The following is a 16192-nucleotide window of genomic DNA, read 5'->3' on the forward strand; positions in this document are numbered from 1 at the left end:
AATAATGTTTTTGTCACAATATGTTCAATATTATATAATATATGGTGACATTTCTGTATGAGCTGCACGTAAACAATCAGATAAATAAAACAGAACCAGGAGGACAATTGTTTTGACTGAGGTCCAATCACAGAAGAATCAGAGGACGGTTGACCAATCCCCTTGGCCTGAACTTAGTGTTCAACGAGATTCAGGCAGCCATGAGTTGAGGATTGAACTTGTGCGCGTGCACACGTACAAGTGCTTAAGTGCGTGCGTGCGTGTGTGTGTGTGTGTGTGTGTGTGTGTGTGTGTAGGAGTGACTCCCTTGTATAAAATCTCTCCAAGAGGGCGCAGAGACGCACAGAGCGCAGAGTGAGTGTGTGTTCATTGGGTTCCTCTTTATTTTTTCTTGAAAACATCTCTGTGGAAAAAAAAAAAACAGTTGGAAAACTTTTCCAGGTCGAACAACCATGATGTTTCCCTGCAGCGCTCTGCCCCCTCCTCTATACCCGGGCTTACTGCGTCCCCCCGCGGCTCTCTCCTCGCCCCTGAACCGCTCACTGCACTCGGGCTTCTTGGTAGAAGATCTGCTCCGATTAAGCCAGCCTGTCAGCTTCATACATCGGACTTTCTCTTCCAGAAGTCCCGTGGACATCCTCCCAATCAGCCCGGGCCCGGGCGGCCCTCCCCGGGCGTTAGAAGCCGGCACAGAGCGCTCTGTGCTTCAGAGCCCCGTCCAGCTGAACCGCAGCAGCCCCGGCTCTCCGCAGACTGCCTGCCCGGACTCCGGATACCTCAAGTTCGGCGTCAGTGCGATACTGGCACCATCCACACGGAGCGGTGAGTAGGAGGAAAATGATCTGCATGATGATGGATAGCATATAATATTTATTAAGGGGCCTACTGCTATTAGTAAAAAATACTAAAATATAGCAAAGATGAAGCATTATTATTATTGTTATTAATAGTATTATTATATTATTAAACCTCACCTTAGCCTATGCAATATTAACTCCAAGGCACCCTTTCCCTCCAAGGCCACCAGCACTGCAAACTGATGTTACTCTCACTCTTGTACAGTGTATGGACATATAGCAGATATAGTCATCATACTGGCTCCTTTAGGCTATAAAAACTGTAGGCCCAGTAAACCAGCAAGCATATAAATAACTTGCATTACTGCTTTGGTGCAGCAAACATAACTTAAAAATGTATGATTATTTTTTCAACTAATTCTGTCTCCATATGGACACAGTTATAGGCTAGCTGTTACTAAATATGCTGCTGTTTTGACAAAGCACAGATGTGAAGTTCAGTGTCGATTATTTCTCTGCTCGCTCCTCAGTCCAGAGTCTCCAGACCAAGTCCTTCCCTTTGCCTTTCTTTGATGGAAGCCTTCATCCTTTCCTGAGAGCTTCCTGTTTCACAGGTTAGTAGACTTATTAGTGTCATATACAGTACGTACATCTTTAGTCTCAGAACACCAAGTCTCCAAGACACTGTTTATTTATTGCTGAGTGTGATTTTGATGAGAGAGAAAATCATCACCTAAACATCTTTTCACATATTGCACTTACATGTAGGTTTCAATGTAAGTGGGGCGCTGATCTCAGGATGTGATTTTCACCTTGGCATTTTGTTTGTATCCACAATATATAAAGTTTAAAATATAAAGCAGAAATATAACAGAAAATAACTGAGTTTTCAGGTCAGTTGCATCTCTAGTTTTCTCTCCAAAAAACACGAGAGAAGATCTGCAGTTGATCTCCTCTGCCAAGCTTGGTGAATATGGAAAATAGGATTATATGCCAAAAAAAAGAAACTTGATTTAACCTTTTTATTAGGTACATATAAACATTTTTATTGTTTCATAAAGTAACAGAACCCGGGGGTTGATTCATATGTATATCATATCAAATTTGTTAGTCAGTGGAATTTAATTTTCCTCCGCCAAAATCTCAGTGAGGAGTAAATAACCATCGTTTAGGCTCCAACGCTTGTCAGCCATAGAGATGAAAAAAGAGTGGCTGATAGGCTAAAATTCAAATCCAAAAGAATTTAGAATTTTTTTTTTTTTTTTTTTTTTGCATTTCCACTAAATATTATTGTGTGATCTGATCTGAATTATACAGGTACAGTTATTTACAGGTAAATGTGTGATGTTGAGTGACTGATTTGGCGGGATAGGTATAGGATTAACACATGCATTTATCGTCACCAATAAAAAACATGGAAGTAGAAGAGGACTTTTTTCTGACAGAATTAAAGACATTTACAACATATATCGGTCATAAAAAATCACAAAAATGTTAAGTGTTTGATAATCAAAAGTTTCTGGTGAAGGACCCCTTAACTTCCCATTTCATATTTGTCCCCCCCAGTATTGAAACAAAATCTAAACCCTTGTTTGGCTGCATAAAAATGTATAATTATATAATGTATATAATAATATATAATTAATGACTTACCCTTTACTTAAGTAAGATTAAGAAATCACAAGCCTAATGGTTAACAAAGCATACTGCCACTATATGACTCAGGCAACATTTTAAACTGATATTGATTAATTCATGAATTCACTGATATATCTGGTTAATACTAGACTTTAATTAAAATAAGATTGGTGTAATAGCCCTTTTCTTGGTGGAGGTTCATCTGTGACTGCAGTGTGTTGGAGACAGAGCACCACACAGAGCAGACTTCTATGGGAGAAATTTAAAAACTTTAAAACTCAACAGGCCAAACATAAAGTTCTGGCTACTGACAAGTTCAGTCCAACACTGTGGGATTTTACAGCTTCTGAAATCACATGTGAAAACCCATTCGGTGAGGCCTTGGTCGGCTGTTGTCAGCCTTTTAGCATGGGAATACCCCCGGACAGCTTGGAATCAGCTCTGCCAATTTGAGGGACCATTTAGGCGACGCACTGACTGCTGACATTAGCACCAGTTGTCCTAATCTACAAATTAGTCCAGTTTGTCACGCTCTAAATATATTAGTGCCGTTTGTCATGGTCTAAATGTGAGGCGGGTATCTTCCCAGCTCAGGAACTCAGCGCCTCTTCACGCGCCGTCGTTTTCCCACCAAGCCCCTCTGCCTGCCCACAAAGCTCCCAGCACCGTGACCAATAGGAGCCAAAACCACACACACACACACACACACACACACACACACACACACACACACACACACACACACACACAAATACACACACACCTTAAAGATTTGATTTAAGTCAGCTTTGTTGCACACATTTTTGTTAAATTCACAAGTTTTAACCAGGCTTTCTTTTGATTTATATATGTACAAATATTGACCAGCATATTGATTAATCTACAAAAAATACAACATATATATATTTGTATATATAGATAGAGTATCTGTAATAGTACTTAGAATCAGGTGTGTAACACTGTGAACAGCCCTAAGCTGTGTGTATCCCCTAAAGCTTGAGTCAAGACTCTCTAACAGCTCTACATTATACTGACCTGTCTTTAATGGGCCTGTAATATACTGGCCTGTCGACGGCCTTTTCCACTCAATTCATTACAACACAATCACCTTTCTCTATGCATTTGCAGCCTATACAATCCCCCTTCATGCTTCATTAGAGGCAGTGTGAGCTGAGCTTTGGAGAGCCCGTCTCATTAGCATAGGCTCTGTTTCCACTGCTGGACAAATTGGGCTTTTAAACACCAGATTTCAGGCAGAACAAGTATATTACGGGCAGCATCAGGGAGCTTGTGTGCCGATGACGGAAACAAGAAGGGATGACTCTTCTGAGACTGCTGAGGAATGTAGAATATAATAATTAAAAAAAGTTTAAAAGAACTCCTGCTTAATCAATAGAAAAGCTTCAACTCGTAAGTAGAATTCAAACTTGCATCCATGTAGAATCTGCCTTTCTATCAACTGAGATGCAAATAACACAGGAGCAAAATATAATTAAGTAAAACAAAGAAAAATGGACGTACGGATAGATTCCTTTCATTTCTAACATTTTAGACTGATTGAAGACACACAAGAAATGTACAGAAGCCTGAAATAGCAAAAAGCTCAGTTCCTTCACCTCACAATTTAGACAACATTAAATATAATAGAGAATAAATTACGATTATCTGAGCAATTGTGGAAAAAAAATTGTTAGTTTATCAAAATGTACCATACATTGTCAGAAACATAATTTGTTGCAGCGTAAGAAATAAATGCAGGGGAATGTAAAGCATGTAACAACATGACTAAATTGATATTACAAACTAGCTCATGATTATTATCACATCATGCACTGTAAAACTCAATTTGTTCACTTAACTTAAAATCTTTTTGGAAACAGCTTGCACTTAAAACTTTTACTTTGGTACAGTACAGTAACATAAACGTTTTGAGTACACCGGACACAAAATAAATGTGTCACACACAAAAAAATTATGTTGAGCTCACAAGGGGTGAGCAATAAGGTTTTATGTCATTTTGACAATATGGGGCATTCATCTAGACTTTACATGAAATTTTAGTCATGGATGGATTGGGATTTGCAATGTATTTTTGGCTTCATAATGGCTGCAAAATATTAAAAAAAAAAAAAATCTAGAGTCAAACACATATTCAAGCAGAGAACTACTGCGGCATCTATCTCCAATCAGTGATGCCACAGCAGCGGCAGCTTTCTGTGACATATGATTAATTGTTGTTGTGCCATTTAACTGATATTGTAATAAGAATAAACATAAATCATATAATAATAAATAAATACTAGAAATACTACTGCTATAATAATAAATAAAGGAGTTCTGAAAGCCATTATTGTCTACACTTTGATATGTACAGTAATCACTGGGTCACTGATATTGATTAATGAGTCTGTTTCTCCAGACACATGTAAGTTTTGTTATTTAACATCTGACCTGTTTAACGCAACCCTTTTAAATGATTTGCTATTAGATTATGACCTTAACTAGTTTAAGAAGTTTTTCAAGACCTGCACACATCTTGTAATAAACCTACTAAAATACATATTTTCATATTTCATATTTCAGTCATTTGACATCATCACAGTACATGATAAAAATGATTGTCCAAATCGTTTCCATGGGGAAAATCAGATTAAGTGGCTGGCTATTCCATTTTTAACATTTTTACTCTTTTTTGTGTTTTGTCCCTCCAGCCTCCTCCTCTGTGGTTCCTGTCCCCGGAACCTTTTCATGGCCCCTGGCCCCCAGAGGGAAGCCCAGGAGGGGCATGCTACGGCGAGCTGTGTTCTCAGACCTCCAGAGGAAAGCCCTGGAAAGAACCTTCCAGAAGCAGAAATACATCAGCAAACCAGACAGGAAGAAACTTGCCAGTAAACTGGGACTTAAAGACTCCCAGGTACACACCAAGGACTATTTGATCTATATTTTAGAAAATAACTATATGTAAGTGTATATATCAACCATGTCACGAGAAAGAACCAAAGCATTTGATGCCCCATTGGTCTCATATTGGTCATTTCAAACTGGGCTTGTAGGGAAACTTTCTGTCCAGTTTGTACCCCAAACCAGCTGTTAACAAGGTAAATGCCTCTGCACTGGTTGTAGCTGTGGCCAGAGGTGTTATGTTCTCAGGTTGTCCGTCTGTCTGTCCCATTCGTGTAAATGCAATATGATTTTTTAAGAATTTGGCACAAAGTTTCACTTGGACTCAACAATGAACTGATTGGATTTTGGTGGTAAAAGGTCAAGGTCACTGTCCCCCTATTCGTCTTATTCTCGTGAATGCAATATCTCAAGAAGACCTTGAGGAAGTGACCGCGGTCATCTTATTCCGGTCAGTAAGATATCTTGAGAACACCTTGAGGGAATTTCTTTACATTTGGCACAAACATCCAGTTGGACTCACAAATGAACTGATTTGAATTTGATGGTCGAAAGTCAACGGTCAAGGTCACTGTGGCCTCATAGTTTTAGGCTATAAGTCAAAAATTCATATGTTAATTATGACAAAAATTAACGCAAATGTCTGGTAGGATAAAATGATGCAATGAAACCATCTTATATCCAAATGGGTAAAGGTCACTGTGACATCATAATGTTCTGCAGAAACACTTTTCTGGCCATTTCTCAACATCCTATCCCAGAAACAGAAGGGGAGACACTTGGTCAGATACTGAATTGACATGTGTGAAGCGTCCATGTTTTCATCAACATGGATGTAAACTGTCAATGCAACTTGACGTTGGCTGAGACATACAACCACATGGTGGTAACGTTATTTTTTTTCTGTGTCCTGCGTAGGTGAAGATCTGGTTTCAGAACCGCAGGATGAAATGGAGGAACTCCAAGGAGAGGGAGCTGCTCTCAACAGGTGGCTGTCGCCAGCAGACCCTCCCCACCAAAACCAACCCCCACCCTGACCTCACTGACGTAGGCAGCACCCACTGCCACAGGCTCGACAGGACTGCACCCATCAACGAGTCACATCTTCACCACCATCATCATCACAATCCCTTTTCTCGGTCAGAGTCTAGCAAACAGTCAGAGCTCTCAGAGTCAGACAGCGAAGAAATCACAGTTTCCTAAGACCTTCAGAGATCTGCTTACACTCTGATTCTTTCTACACAACAGTCCCCTATAATGAGATGCTGTCAGCTGTGAAGAACAACAGGACAAAACAGGGATTTATCAAAGAAATGGAAGTGAATACCACAAGTGCTTGAATCTGTTCTGTACATAGCTTTTGCCCCTCTGTGCCATATATCTGTACAGTGTTGTTAATATTACTTTTATATGTAGTTCAGTGTATCTATATACAGTAAATAAAGTATACTGAGCTATTTTAGATATTTGTAGATTAAAATGTTTGAAACTCTTAAATATAGAATTGTTTTTTTCCATACATATTTGTATTCTTTATATTTTCTCAAATAAACCTTGACAAATATCATTCAGTTTTGGTGTTGAGTGTTCAAATTAGAATAATTAGTCATTTGCAACTACACATCATCTAGTGTCCTGTCAGCATTAGCTATGAACAGTATATACATGTTTTATATTTTCAAGTGAACATTATAGACTGCTCATATGTTTACCAGTCATTAGTTTAGCACTGGTTTGATTTTGAAGACGGGTGTAAACTAGTGTTGTCGAGACCAAAATCATGTTGTGTCTGTCTGAGGTTTAACTTAAGCTCACTGCACATTATGATTTAAGATGCCATAAAACTTTAATCAAAAGCCTTCTCACAATAAAACATACAGTCCCTTTTACCAGCCCGGTGTGGCTTCACATTTTGAAAAATAAAGGCCTGTCTCAATTAAGCGCCTGGTCTGGTCTACTCTGCAAAGTAGTTCATTTGTAAAGAAGTTCTTTGGATGTATAAAACCAGGTTGTTGCGGGTGCTTTAATCCTCGGGTGTCATAAAATGTGGTGTCATAACCACCTCTCTCTGATGTGCTGTCTGTCAGAGCTAGATCAAATGAATGATTCATAACTGATATGTTATTCAAACCCCAATTTTTATAGAAGTAATATTCATACTGGTTAACATGAACAATCTGATTGTATTTCGCATCTTTGCTGAGAAACAGTTTGTGAAAGGAATTAAAGGCCTGTCCCAAATACGGCCGGTTGAGTGTTGTGATTTAAACAAATAATAGCTGGGCTATTAATTGAAGTTTTACGGTATATGTGCATATTCCCATAGCTCCTATCATTTTATATTTTTTTTCAGTGTTTAATTACTTATGTCCTCTGAAGGCAACATTATCATAACAGGGTATCTACAGGTATCAGACACTTACATTTTTAAAGGAATACTAACCCAAGGAAAATGGCAAACATTGATTTATCAGGCATCAAGTTTAACAACAAACTCTCACACAGCTAGTATCCAGTCGTATCCTCAGTACTTTCAAAGCACATGCATTTCTACAAAAAAACCTTTATATCTGACAGTGAACTGAAAGTGAAATTTTTCAAAGCCAGACTCAAGTATTTATTTTAATATTATTTTATTTTTCTTTATCTAGCAAAAACACTTGTGTTTGGGAAGCACGGAGCACTAGATAAATGAGACTTGGATTATATGAGAGTTTGTAAACAGATGTTTTGATCTAGTTTTGCTGTTAACACATTATCAAACGTAGTTCCCAATCAATCAATATTTTTGTCATTTTCTTTGAAGGCTTGCGAGAACATTTTCTGCATCATGTTTCCTTGAATTTGGCAGCACATCCGTCCTCACAACCCCAGACCACATGTAATCACACCAGCTCAGGCCCTTCACAGCATCTTAACCTGCAAGATAGTCTGAGACCAGTCACCTGAACAGCTGATGGAATAATTGATTAGCACAACCAAAGAATTTCTGCAAACTGTAAGAAACTGTCTCAGAGAAGCTCCTCTGCATGCTTATCGTCCTCACCAGGGTCTCAACCTGACTGCAGTTTGTCATCTTAATGACTTGTGCATTTGTGCGGCTTGTTGGAAGTAGTGCCAAACTCATGTAAACAACATTGGAGATGTCTTAAGGTAGTAAAATCAGTTCACAGACAACAGCTCTAGTGGACATTCCTGCAGTCGGCATACCAATAATATGCTCCCTGAGTGTCCTTTTATTGTGACCATACCAAGGCATACCTGTGTTGTAATGATGCTGTTTAATCAGCATCTTGATATGCCGCACCTGTCAGGTGGATGAAAAGGAGAAGTGCTCACTGACACGGATTTGAACAAATTTGTGCCCAAAATTTAAGAACAATGTATCTACTGAGTGCATACAAAATCTGACATCTTTAACTGAAACCTGTGTCGCCTTTAAATGTTCATTCAGTAAATAAGAGTAAGTAGTGGACAGCATGTGGCTCCATGATGAAATTAAAATTAGATAAAATATTTGTGGAAATTAAGACCTCACAAATTCATGTTTTCCTGCATCACTGAATTTTCTCAAGATTCAGATGTGAAAGGGAAGAGAAAGGGGAACTGCTGCGTTAAGGATCCAGCCTTGATGGCACACACACTCGATGCAGTGAGCTACCTGGGCACCCACACTTGATGAATTTTAAATGTAGACTATGCATGTTTTTTTCCCCCAGCTCAGCTAGTCAGTTATTGGATATTCATGTATCAGCCATTTTAATTCAAAATCAGCAAACTCAAAGATGGATTGTTAAAAAAAAAAACAAGACTTTATTGCCATTTTTCCCACTATGGATTATACAAGGAAAGCTGGAGAGTAACAAGGTAAGACTAGTACTGACATTCAAATTAAATACAAAAACAATGTTATTTGTGTTTCTTTCTTTCTGACGGGGCAATCCTCATCGTCGCCGTTGTCAGAAAAACAATGACTTAATTACACAGCAGTTTTGTTAATGCAAACTTTATTTACATGAGAAAATAAAAGCAATCACTGACTTCATGCCGTACTCTTTAAGCCTACAATCACAACAGAGTGGCTGCTGTTAAATAACTGAAGAGAGGTGTTAGTGGAGGACATTAAATACAGTATTTACAGCCAAATGTCAACCCACAGGACAGTCCAACACACAACTTAAACACACCTGTATACAGCTCTGCTTGGTCCTCCTCAATGAAGCAGCTCAGTCCCAACTGGCTGAAAAGCAACAGCAGGTGGCGCTAAATTGTGCCACTTCTCCAGAATAAAAGCAGTAGTTTTTCACCCTGTGCCAAGTCTGCAGGTTTTGATCCCAACCAAACACTACAGTTGATCTTAAGAGTTCTGCTGGGAGGAAAAATCTGAAAACTTTTGGCCCTTAAAAATTTGAATACTAAAAACCACTGACTTTAAACAGAGGACCATGAAATGCTTTCAGAATAAAACAAGACAGACTCCCTGTTCAAACACCAGGATAAAACACATAAAGAACTTCCTTCAACACCTGCTATACAGCTGTGGCTTTTGTCAGTTTGTTTTTTTCTGACCCTGATGGGGTTCAGAGGGCTTGATGTCACTGTGTGAATGCAGTTTAACTCATTTTGTGGCAGCTTAAGTGTCTGACATTGACAGAAATCAGACAATCTGTTGAAGTGCTGGAGCTTCAAGCCATTTTTACACCGTGCTATTTTGAAAGAGGTGTCAACTATCAGCGTTGATCTTTATCAGCGGAATTTTCATACTAATGATGCAGACATAGCAAATATGAGCTTTCTGCAAACCATTAGATGCTCCCAGTGCAAACAGGGCTTGAGCTGAGAATTACAGTGACAGTGTTTGGCCACAAGGGGGCACTCACACGCTGCATTTACACAGCTACAACATGAGCTCTTTACAAGTGTTTCTCCACCCAAACACAGCAGCAGTGATGTTGTACATTATGGTAGAACAGGAACACTCAACATTTTATGAATTTGTTTTGTCCTGAAACCACATCAGAAGCACTTAATTATAGTTAAGTGGTTAACGACCTTTGAATATGTACAACATATTGTGCCGTGATACTGAAACAGAGAGGAGGAGGTGGGTGAGTTCAGTTTCTTATCATAATACAGTAAAAAGTGGACATAGGAGAGTGGAGGGTGGGGGACACCCTGAAAGAGAAGGCTGGGAGAGGACAGGACAGGAGAGGAGAGGACAGGAGAGGACAGGACAGGACAGGACTGGACAGGACTGGAGGATGCTTGTTTATCAAGATGAAACTGTACAGACTGAGATGTTAGCTGATTATGTGATCCTGTACACACTACATCAAAGCTCACTCCTAGACTCAGGCTTCAGCTTTTCATAAAATGTCTTTCTGGTAAGTCTGAATAGTAGCTAAAACACTTAGATGGTTTCTGCGGTGTGTTTATGTGGAGGTCAGTCACAGCCTCTGTTCAATCTGAATGTACTTGACTACAATCAGATTAGGGTGCGTTTGATGTCTACTAACTTACAGGCACAGTGGGTGGAGTCAGGTTCAAACTTGAGGGTGTGTTTTGTCTGCTGCTACCTGGTTTGTCAACGGAGGGGGCGGAGCTCTAGTGTCCAAGTGCTTTCTACTTCCATCCACCAGAACATGAATATAAACACTGAACAAGTTAAAAAGAGGGATGTTTTATTTTCTACTACCAGCTGAACTCCACAGGCTTTGCGGATGAGATGAGGTGGTGGCGCATCGCTCCTCACTGCCGGTTGCTCTTTATCCTCTCCAGACGTTTCTTCAGGTCGTCCAGGTTGGCCGCCGGTGAGGCCGAGCGGGTGTGTGCGTGCGTCGGGGAATGGGAGTGTGCGTTGTGTTCCTGCTGGTACAGCTCTCGGGACTCTTTGAGCTGAGACAGCTTACTGTGGAGCATGTCGGTGGAGGAGGCCACCGACGGCTTCGAGGACAGCAGGGAGGAAATGGGAGGTCGTTGCTGAGGCTCGTCATCCCCTCCAACACTCTGCAGCACGGAAAGAGAGGAAGAGATAGGTTAGCTTCTCTTACATCTGTACAGGAAATGACTATTATTAAGGATGTTGCTGTTCAACCTTGGCAAACATAAATGTTTTCATGTGTTTCAGCAGAAAGATAAATTACAGTTACCTCACAGAGACTCCTGCAGATCATAAGCTTTAGATTTCAACTTTTTTATGTATGGTTTAGTGTTTTTGGAGGGGAAGAAATCTGTATATTACTGTTACTGTGCAACTGTAAACACAGCGTTCAATATTTGTAACTGAAAGCAAACAAGACATTTACTTTAATGTATGCACCAACAGAATTTTTTTTTTTTTTTTTTTTTACTCGAGAGATGCAACGTGTAGTCGACATGACAAACAATAGTTTTGTACCAAGCACAAAGTGATCTTGTTTCTATATCAAAAAAGTTAAATATAAAAGCAGCAAATTCAAGACTTAATTTATAACCAAAATTTAATTTTAACAAAACAAAACTAGAAATATTGCCCCACGGTTGTATGCCTCTGTGCACCAGTCAAGATTCTCTTACAGTTTACATCCAAGTCTGAAAACATGGTGCTTCACACACATCTTCAACCCGACAGCACACAAGATCTATACAATCAGCACAGTTTCAAGGTAGACACCCAAGATTAGTGTCACCAAATGTGCGTGCGTGCGTGTGTGCACGTATGTGTAAACTAACCCTGGAAGTGTTTTCCAGGCCTTGTCTCTGTCGGAGGATCTTGAGTCTCTCGTAGTAAACAGCTGGTTTCAGCTCTTCATTGTTACTGCTCAGACTGAAGTCCACGCCATGCTGAGGGATGACTGCACAGAGAGAGACACACACACACACACACACACACAAACTCACGTTACTATACACGCCTGACTTCATTCTAAGCAAAGTGCACAGTGACAGCTTCCAGGTGTACCTGCTGAGGTCTGGATGCGAGCTTTGCCCTCTCTCTCAGACTCAATCATACGAAGGCCTCGCTCCACGTAGCTCTGGAAGAACTGGGATGTGTTTTTAAGGAAAGGCTCCAGATCTGCATCCGAGTACTTCTGTTTGTACTCGTACAACTCCGTCAAGCCCTGAGAAAAAAAATGACTCAAACATTACTTAATGTTTCTCAAGCCCTTTGTTATAATTAACCTATTGTTTGCTGTAGTGAAGTTGTAAAAAGTCAATACAAATTGTAGCAGAAACAATTCTTTCAGGTCTAAAACAAACAAATAGTAAACTTTTAAGGGCAGAGCCTTGCTGACCTCTTTAGTGTTCTCCTTGGAGCCGATCTTCTTGAAGATTTCAGACAGAATGTCACTGACCTTTGCCTTTGACATCCGATCGTCCTGGGAGCAGAACACAACTGTCAAATTTGCGTTACATCTATCGCCACATTTATAAAAATAAAATTCATTTAGATACACAGTCATCCTATAGACAAAAACCTAATGAAATGGCCCCAAAAAGTGTGTGTGTGTGCTATATTTGGTATGTGTCACTCACCGTACGCAGACCACCCTTCTCGTTGCCACGGTCACTCTTCAGTCCTGATAGGTTTCCAGAGTGTTTGACCACCCGCCTCAGGTGAGCCTCCAACTCTGACTCATTACGATTCTCTATCATTGATAGGTGGTCCAGGATCTGTTTATCAAAGCATTGATACAATGACGTATTGAAAAGTCAATAAATTAAAATCAAATACAGTTCATGGGTATGTTCCGTATTTTTCAACCTGGACCCAATTTTCCCAAATTTTTGTGTCCAAGTGACTAATGGGAACAACTGTTTTTTTTTTTGTTTGTTTTTTAAAATTGGTCCAGTACTGAGCGAAACAGTTCACCTGTCACTTTAAGTCCACTAAAAGTGCTTGTTTTTGCCACAGGCTCAGATTGTTATTATAAGTCTCTAACAAAAAGGTCAATCTCTGTAGGGACCCTTTCCCTAATGTTGTCAAAGAGTAAGATCCTTTTTGTTTAAAGAGAATCAACCCCAAAATTGCTTTAATCAAACCCACCAGACTCCATTTCAATAAAGCATCATAAATCATATTTCATTCAAAATTGACAGAAACAAATTAAAACACACAGAAACCATCTTTATTTGTCTATCCACTGTTCAAACAAGCACCAACTCTGGTTTGGTTGAAATTAACCCTTAACTCACCCAGTTAGATGTGAGAATACGCTGCTCTATACATACTACATTGCTGTTTCTTTAAATGGAGTCTGGTCGGTTTGGCGATGGTGATTTTGGGTCTGTTTCTGGTTAAACAACTAGAATTACTGCCACATGGTTGTATGCCTCTGCAGGCCAGTCAAGTTTCTCTTACAGTTTACATCCATGTCTGTGAAAACACTGATGTTTCATACACAGGAGATCTATACAATCAGCACAGTTTTGAGGTGGACACCCAAGTTTAGGGTCACCAATTTAGTCTCCCCTTCTGTTCCTGACATTCAATATTAAGTCATGGCCAGATAAGTGTTTTTGCAGTATGTTATGATGTCTCAGTGAGGCTGGCCTTTGATCTTTTGGATATTAAGTGTCATCACTTCTTCATTATACTCTATTAGACATTTATGTGAAATTTCGTCATAATTAGCATAAGAATTCTTGAGTAACGGACAAAAACATATTTTGTGAGGTCACAGTGACCAAATTTTAATTAGTTTACCGTTGAGTCCAAGAACACATTTGTGCCTAATTTGAAAAAAATCCCTCAAGGTGTTCTTAAGATATCCCGTTCACAACAATTAGACAGACAAGGTCACAGTGACCTTGACCCTTGACCACTTACATCTAGCCAGTTCATCCTTAAGTCCAGTGAACATTTGTGCTGAATTTGAACAAATTTCTTTCTTGGGGATCTTGAGATATCATGTTCACAAGACTGAGACAGACGGATGGACAACCTGAAAACACGATGCCTCCTTCACAGCTATCTCTGGTGAAGACGCATAAAAAGGATCTTACTCTTTAACAAAAGGTTTATCTCTCCTTACAATAAGGTGTCACACACTTAGAATAACAGTCTGAGCTTATCACTGGAAAAAAACAAGCGCTATTAGTGGACTGAAATTTAAGGTGTGAACATGCCCGAAGGATTACATTGCAGCCTGTTTTGCTGCTGGCAGCTGCAGCGCTCTCACTCAATACTGGACCAATACCAATACCTAACTTACTTTGTAACACAGCAAGACAATACTCAAAAAATACAATTTAATACATTGTGTGTGTTTGTGTGTGTTTATTACCTTGGCCCCCGTGAGCTTGCAGAGTGTGTGTAACAGAGTCTTGAGGGTTCTGTGTGGAACATCGCTCTTGAGCTGCTTGAGTTTCTCTTTGGGGAAAACCTTCATGAAGTTGTGTACGTCCAGTAGGATCCGATCCAGGTTGATGGTGTTGATGGTCTCTGGGAGAAAGCGGATCATCCTCCACAGACACTAAGCACACACACAAACACAGGAGAGTCACTTTGAGGTGTATGATGTGGCATGTTAACAGGCAGCAGAGTCAGGACTGGTAGGTTGTTATGTCCTCTGCTGTGACACTCCTTACCTTCATGACCAGCTCAGAGAACATTGGAGGGGCTGTCGTGACTAACGTGTCCTGAAGCAAAACCAGCAGAGCACTGCAGAGAGGCAGGAAGGAGTCAACGCAACAGATTAAAACAATGTTTACTTTGTTTCTTCTACAAATTTTTTTTTTAAATTATCTTTGCCAACAGTTTCATTATAAACAGGGTCACTTGATTCCCTCTATGTGTTATGCTCAACTTTGAACCAGGTTAGCTGATAGCTACCTTCCCCAGTTAGTTTGCACAGCTGTTAAGGTTGGGTATTTGTCAGTTGCAAAATATTTAAAAAAAAATAAAATAAAATTAAACTCCAGCTGCCATATATGTGCAAGTAACGCAAGGTGAAAATTTACTTCCTGATCAGAGTTAACACAGCATTATGTCTGTAATGTTAGATTGAGTGATGTCTTATTAAAAATGCTGAGCGTTATCTGCAGCTTTGCAGATCTATCATTTTTGCGACCACTACTGCTTACTATTGGACTTTTGGTATTTGTTACATGACTGTTTGGAATAATGTTACAGTCCAGAGCAAATTTAATTTTATTCTGATGCGAGCAGTTTCTTATACTAACCTGATCATGTTGGTTTGGTCAGACTTCTCCAGAACTCTGGTCACCAGCAGGTTGACTGATCTGATGACCTGCTGTCCATCCTCTATGTCCTCCACTCTGTCATCCAGCAACAGTGTTATCAACCCGTGCATCAGGTCCTTCAACACACCCATGGATGCCTCTCTGGCCAAGGCCTCCATAGAGAACAACTAACAGGAAGACAGGAGGAAAGATCACAGTGTCTCATCATCATCATCATCATCATTGTTACCTCCTGTCCTTCATCTACCTCACCAGTGTAGTTACGCTTGGTGACATGTCATGTTAGTGTATGTAGCAGACTAGCAGCAGGCAGTGACTCACAGATAGCATGTTTCCTATGATACAGCTGTACAGTTTGATGAGGTCCTTCTTGTCCAGCCGGTCATCAGCCATGTGCGTGCTGTAAATGAGCCTCAGCTGCATGAAGGTTGCGATGAGGAACTGATCAATGTGTCCTGACATGACCTCTGCCTTGTCCTCCTGCCGCAACACCTCATCGATCTGCGGGGACAAACCACATACTTTTAATCCCACCTCAAAGCGGTTACAATGGATATTTCTATAACGTATCAAGAGACAATATGAAAAGAGTTGCTTTTAGTAATGAACATACAGAGTTATCACTAGATTCTGTAGCTCCTCTAAGCTTTACGGAGCCTCTTCATGAGATC

The 16192-nt window shown here is 40.0% G+C and overlaps 2 protein-coding genes across 4 annotated transcripts in view; one reads left to right on the top strand and one right to left on the bottom strand.

Annotated features, from left to right (window-relative positions):
* The first annotated feature begins 380 nt into the window (after positions 1-380).
* Positions 381-6655, top strand: LOC125887620 (homeobox protein DBX1-B-like). The gene is made up of 4 exons (XM_049574586.1): positions 381-822; positions 1328-1411; positions 5147-5349; positions 6255-6655. Exons 1-4 carry the CDS (start codon positions 453-455, stop codon positions 6537-6539), a joined length of 942 nt encoding a protein of 313 aa, XP_049430543.1. The 5' UTR covers positions 381-452; the 3' UTR covers positions 6540-6655.
* Positions 6656-9124: 2469 nt separating this feature from the next.
* Positions 9125-16192, bottom strand: part of ckap5 (cytoskeleton associated protein 5) — a 41208-nt gene continuing 34140 nt past the window's right edge. For all 3 annotated transcript variants that reach the window (XM_049573993.1, XM_049573992.1, XM_049573991.1), the window contains 9 exons: positions 15843-16022; positions 15501-15688; positions 14907-14979; positions 14603-14791; positions 12852-12989; positions 12611-12694; positions 12277-12436; positions 12048-12169; positions 9125-11342 (listed from right to left, as the gene is read on the bottom strand). In XM_049573993.1, coding sequence (XP_049429950.1) covers positions 11085-11342; positions 12048-12169; positions 12277-12436; positions 12611-12694; positions 12852-12989; positions 14603-14791; positions 14907-14979; positions 15501-15688; positions 15843-16022 — 1392 coding nt within the window. In that variant the 3' untranslated portion in view covers positions 9125-11084. The remainder of the gene's footprint in view (positions 11343-12047; positions 12170-12276; positions 12437-12610; positions 12695-12851; positions 12990-14602; positions 14792-14906; positions 14980-15500; positions 15689-15842; positions 16023-16192) is intronic.

The sequence above is a fragment of the Epinephelus fuscoguttatus genome, linkage group LG4 (assembly GCF_011397635.1).
Source record: "Epinephelus fuscoguttatus linkage group LG4, E.fuscoguttatus.final_Chr_v1".
NCBI classification, from domain to species: Eukaryota; Metazoa; Chordata; class Actinopteri; order Perciformes; family Serranidae; genus Epinephelus; species Epinephelus fuscoguttatus.

What these genes read in the sequence shown, in the direction of transcription:
- LOC125887620 (XM_049574586.1), top strand. Translation starts at nt 453, where the DNA reads ATGATGTTTCCCTGCAGCGCTCTGCCCCCTCCTCTATACCCGGGCTTA. An exon ending in GGCACCATCCACACGGAGCG is followed by an intron (nt 823 to 1,327) that starts GTGAGTAGGAGG and finishes CTCGCTCCTCAG; the next exon opens with TCCAGAGTCTCCAGACCAAG. An exon ending in GAGAGCTTCCTGTTTCACAG is followed by an intron (nt 1,412 to 5,146) that starts GTTAGTAGACTT and finishes TTGTCCCTCCAG; the next exon opens with CCTCCTCCTCTGTGGTTCCT.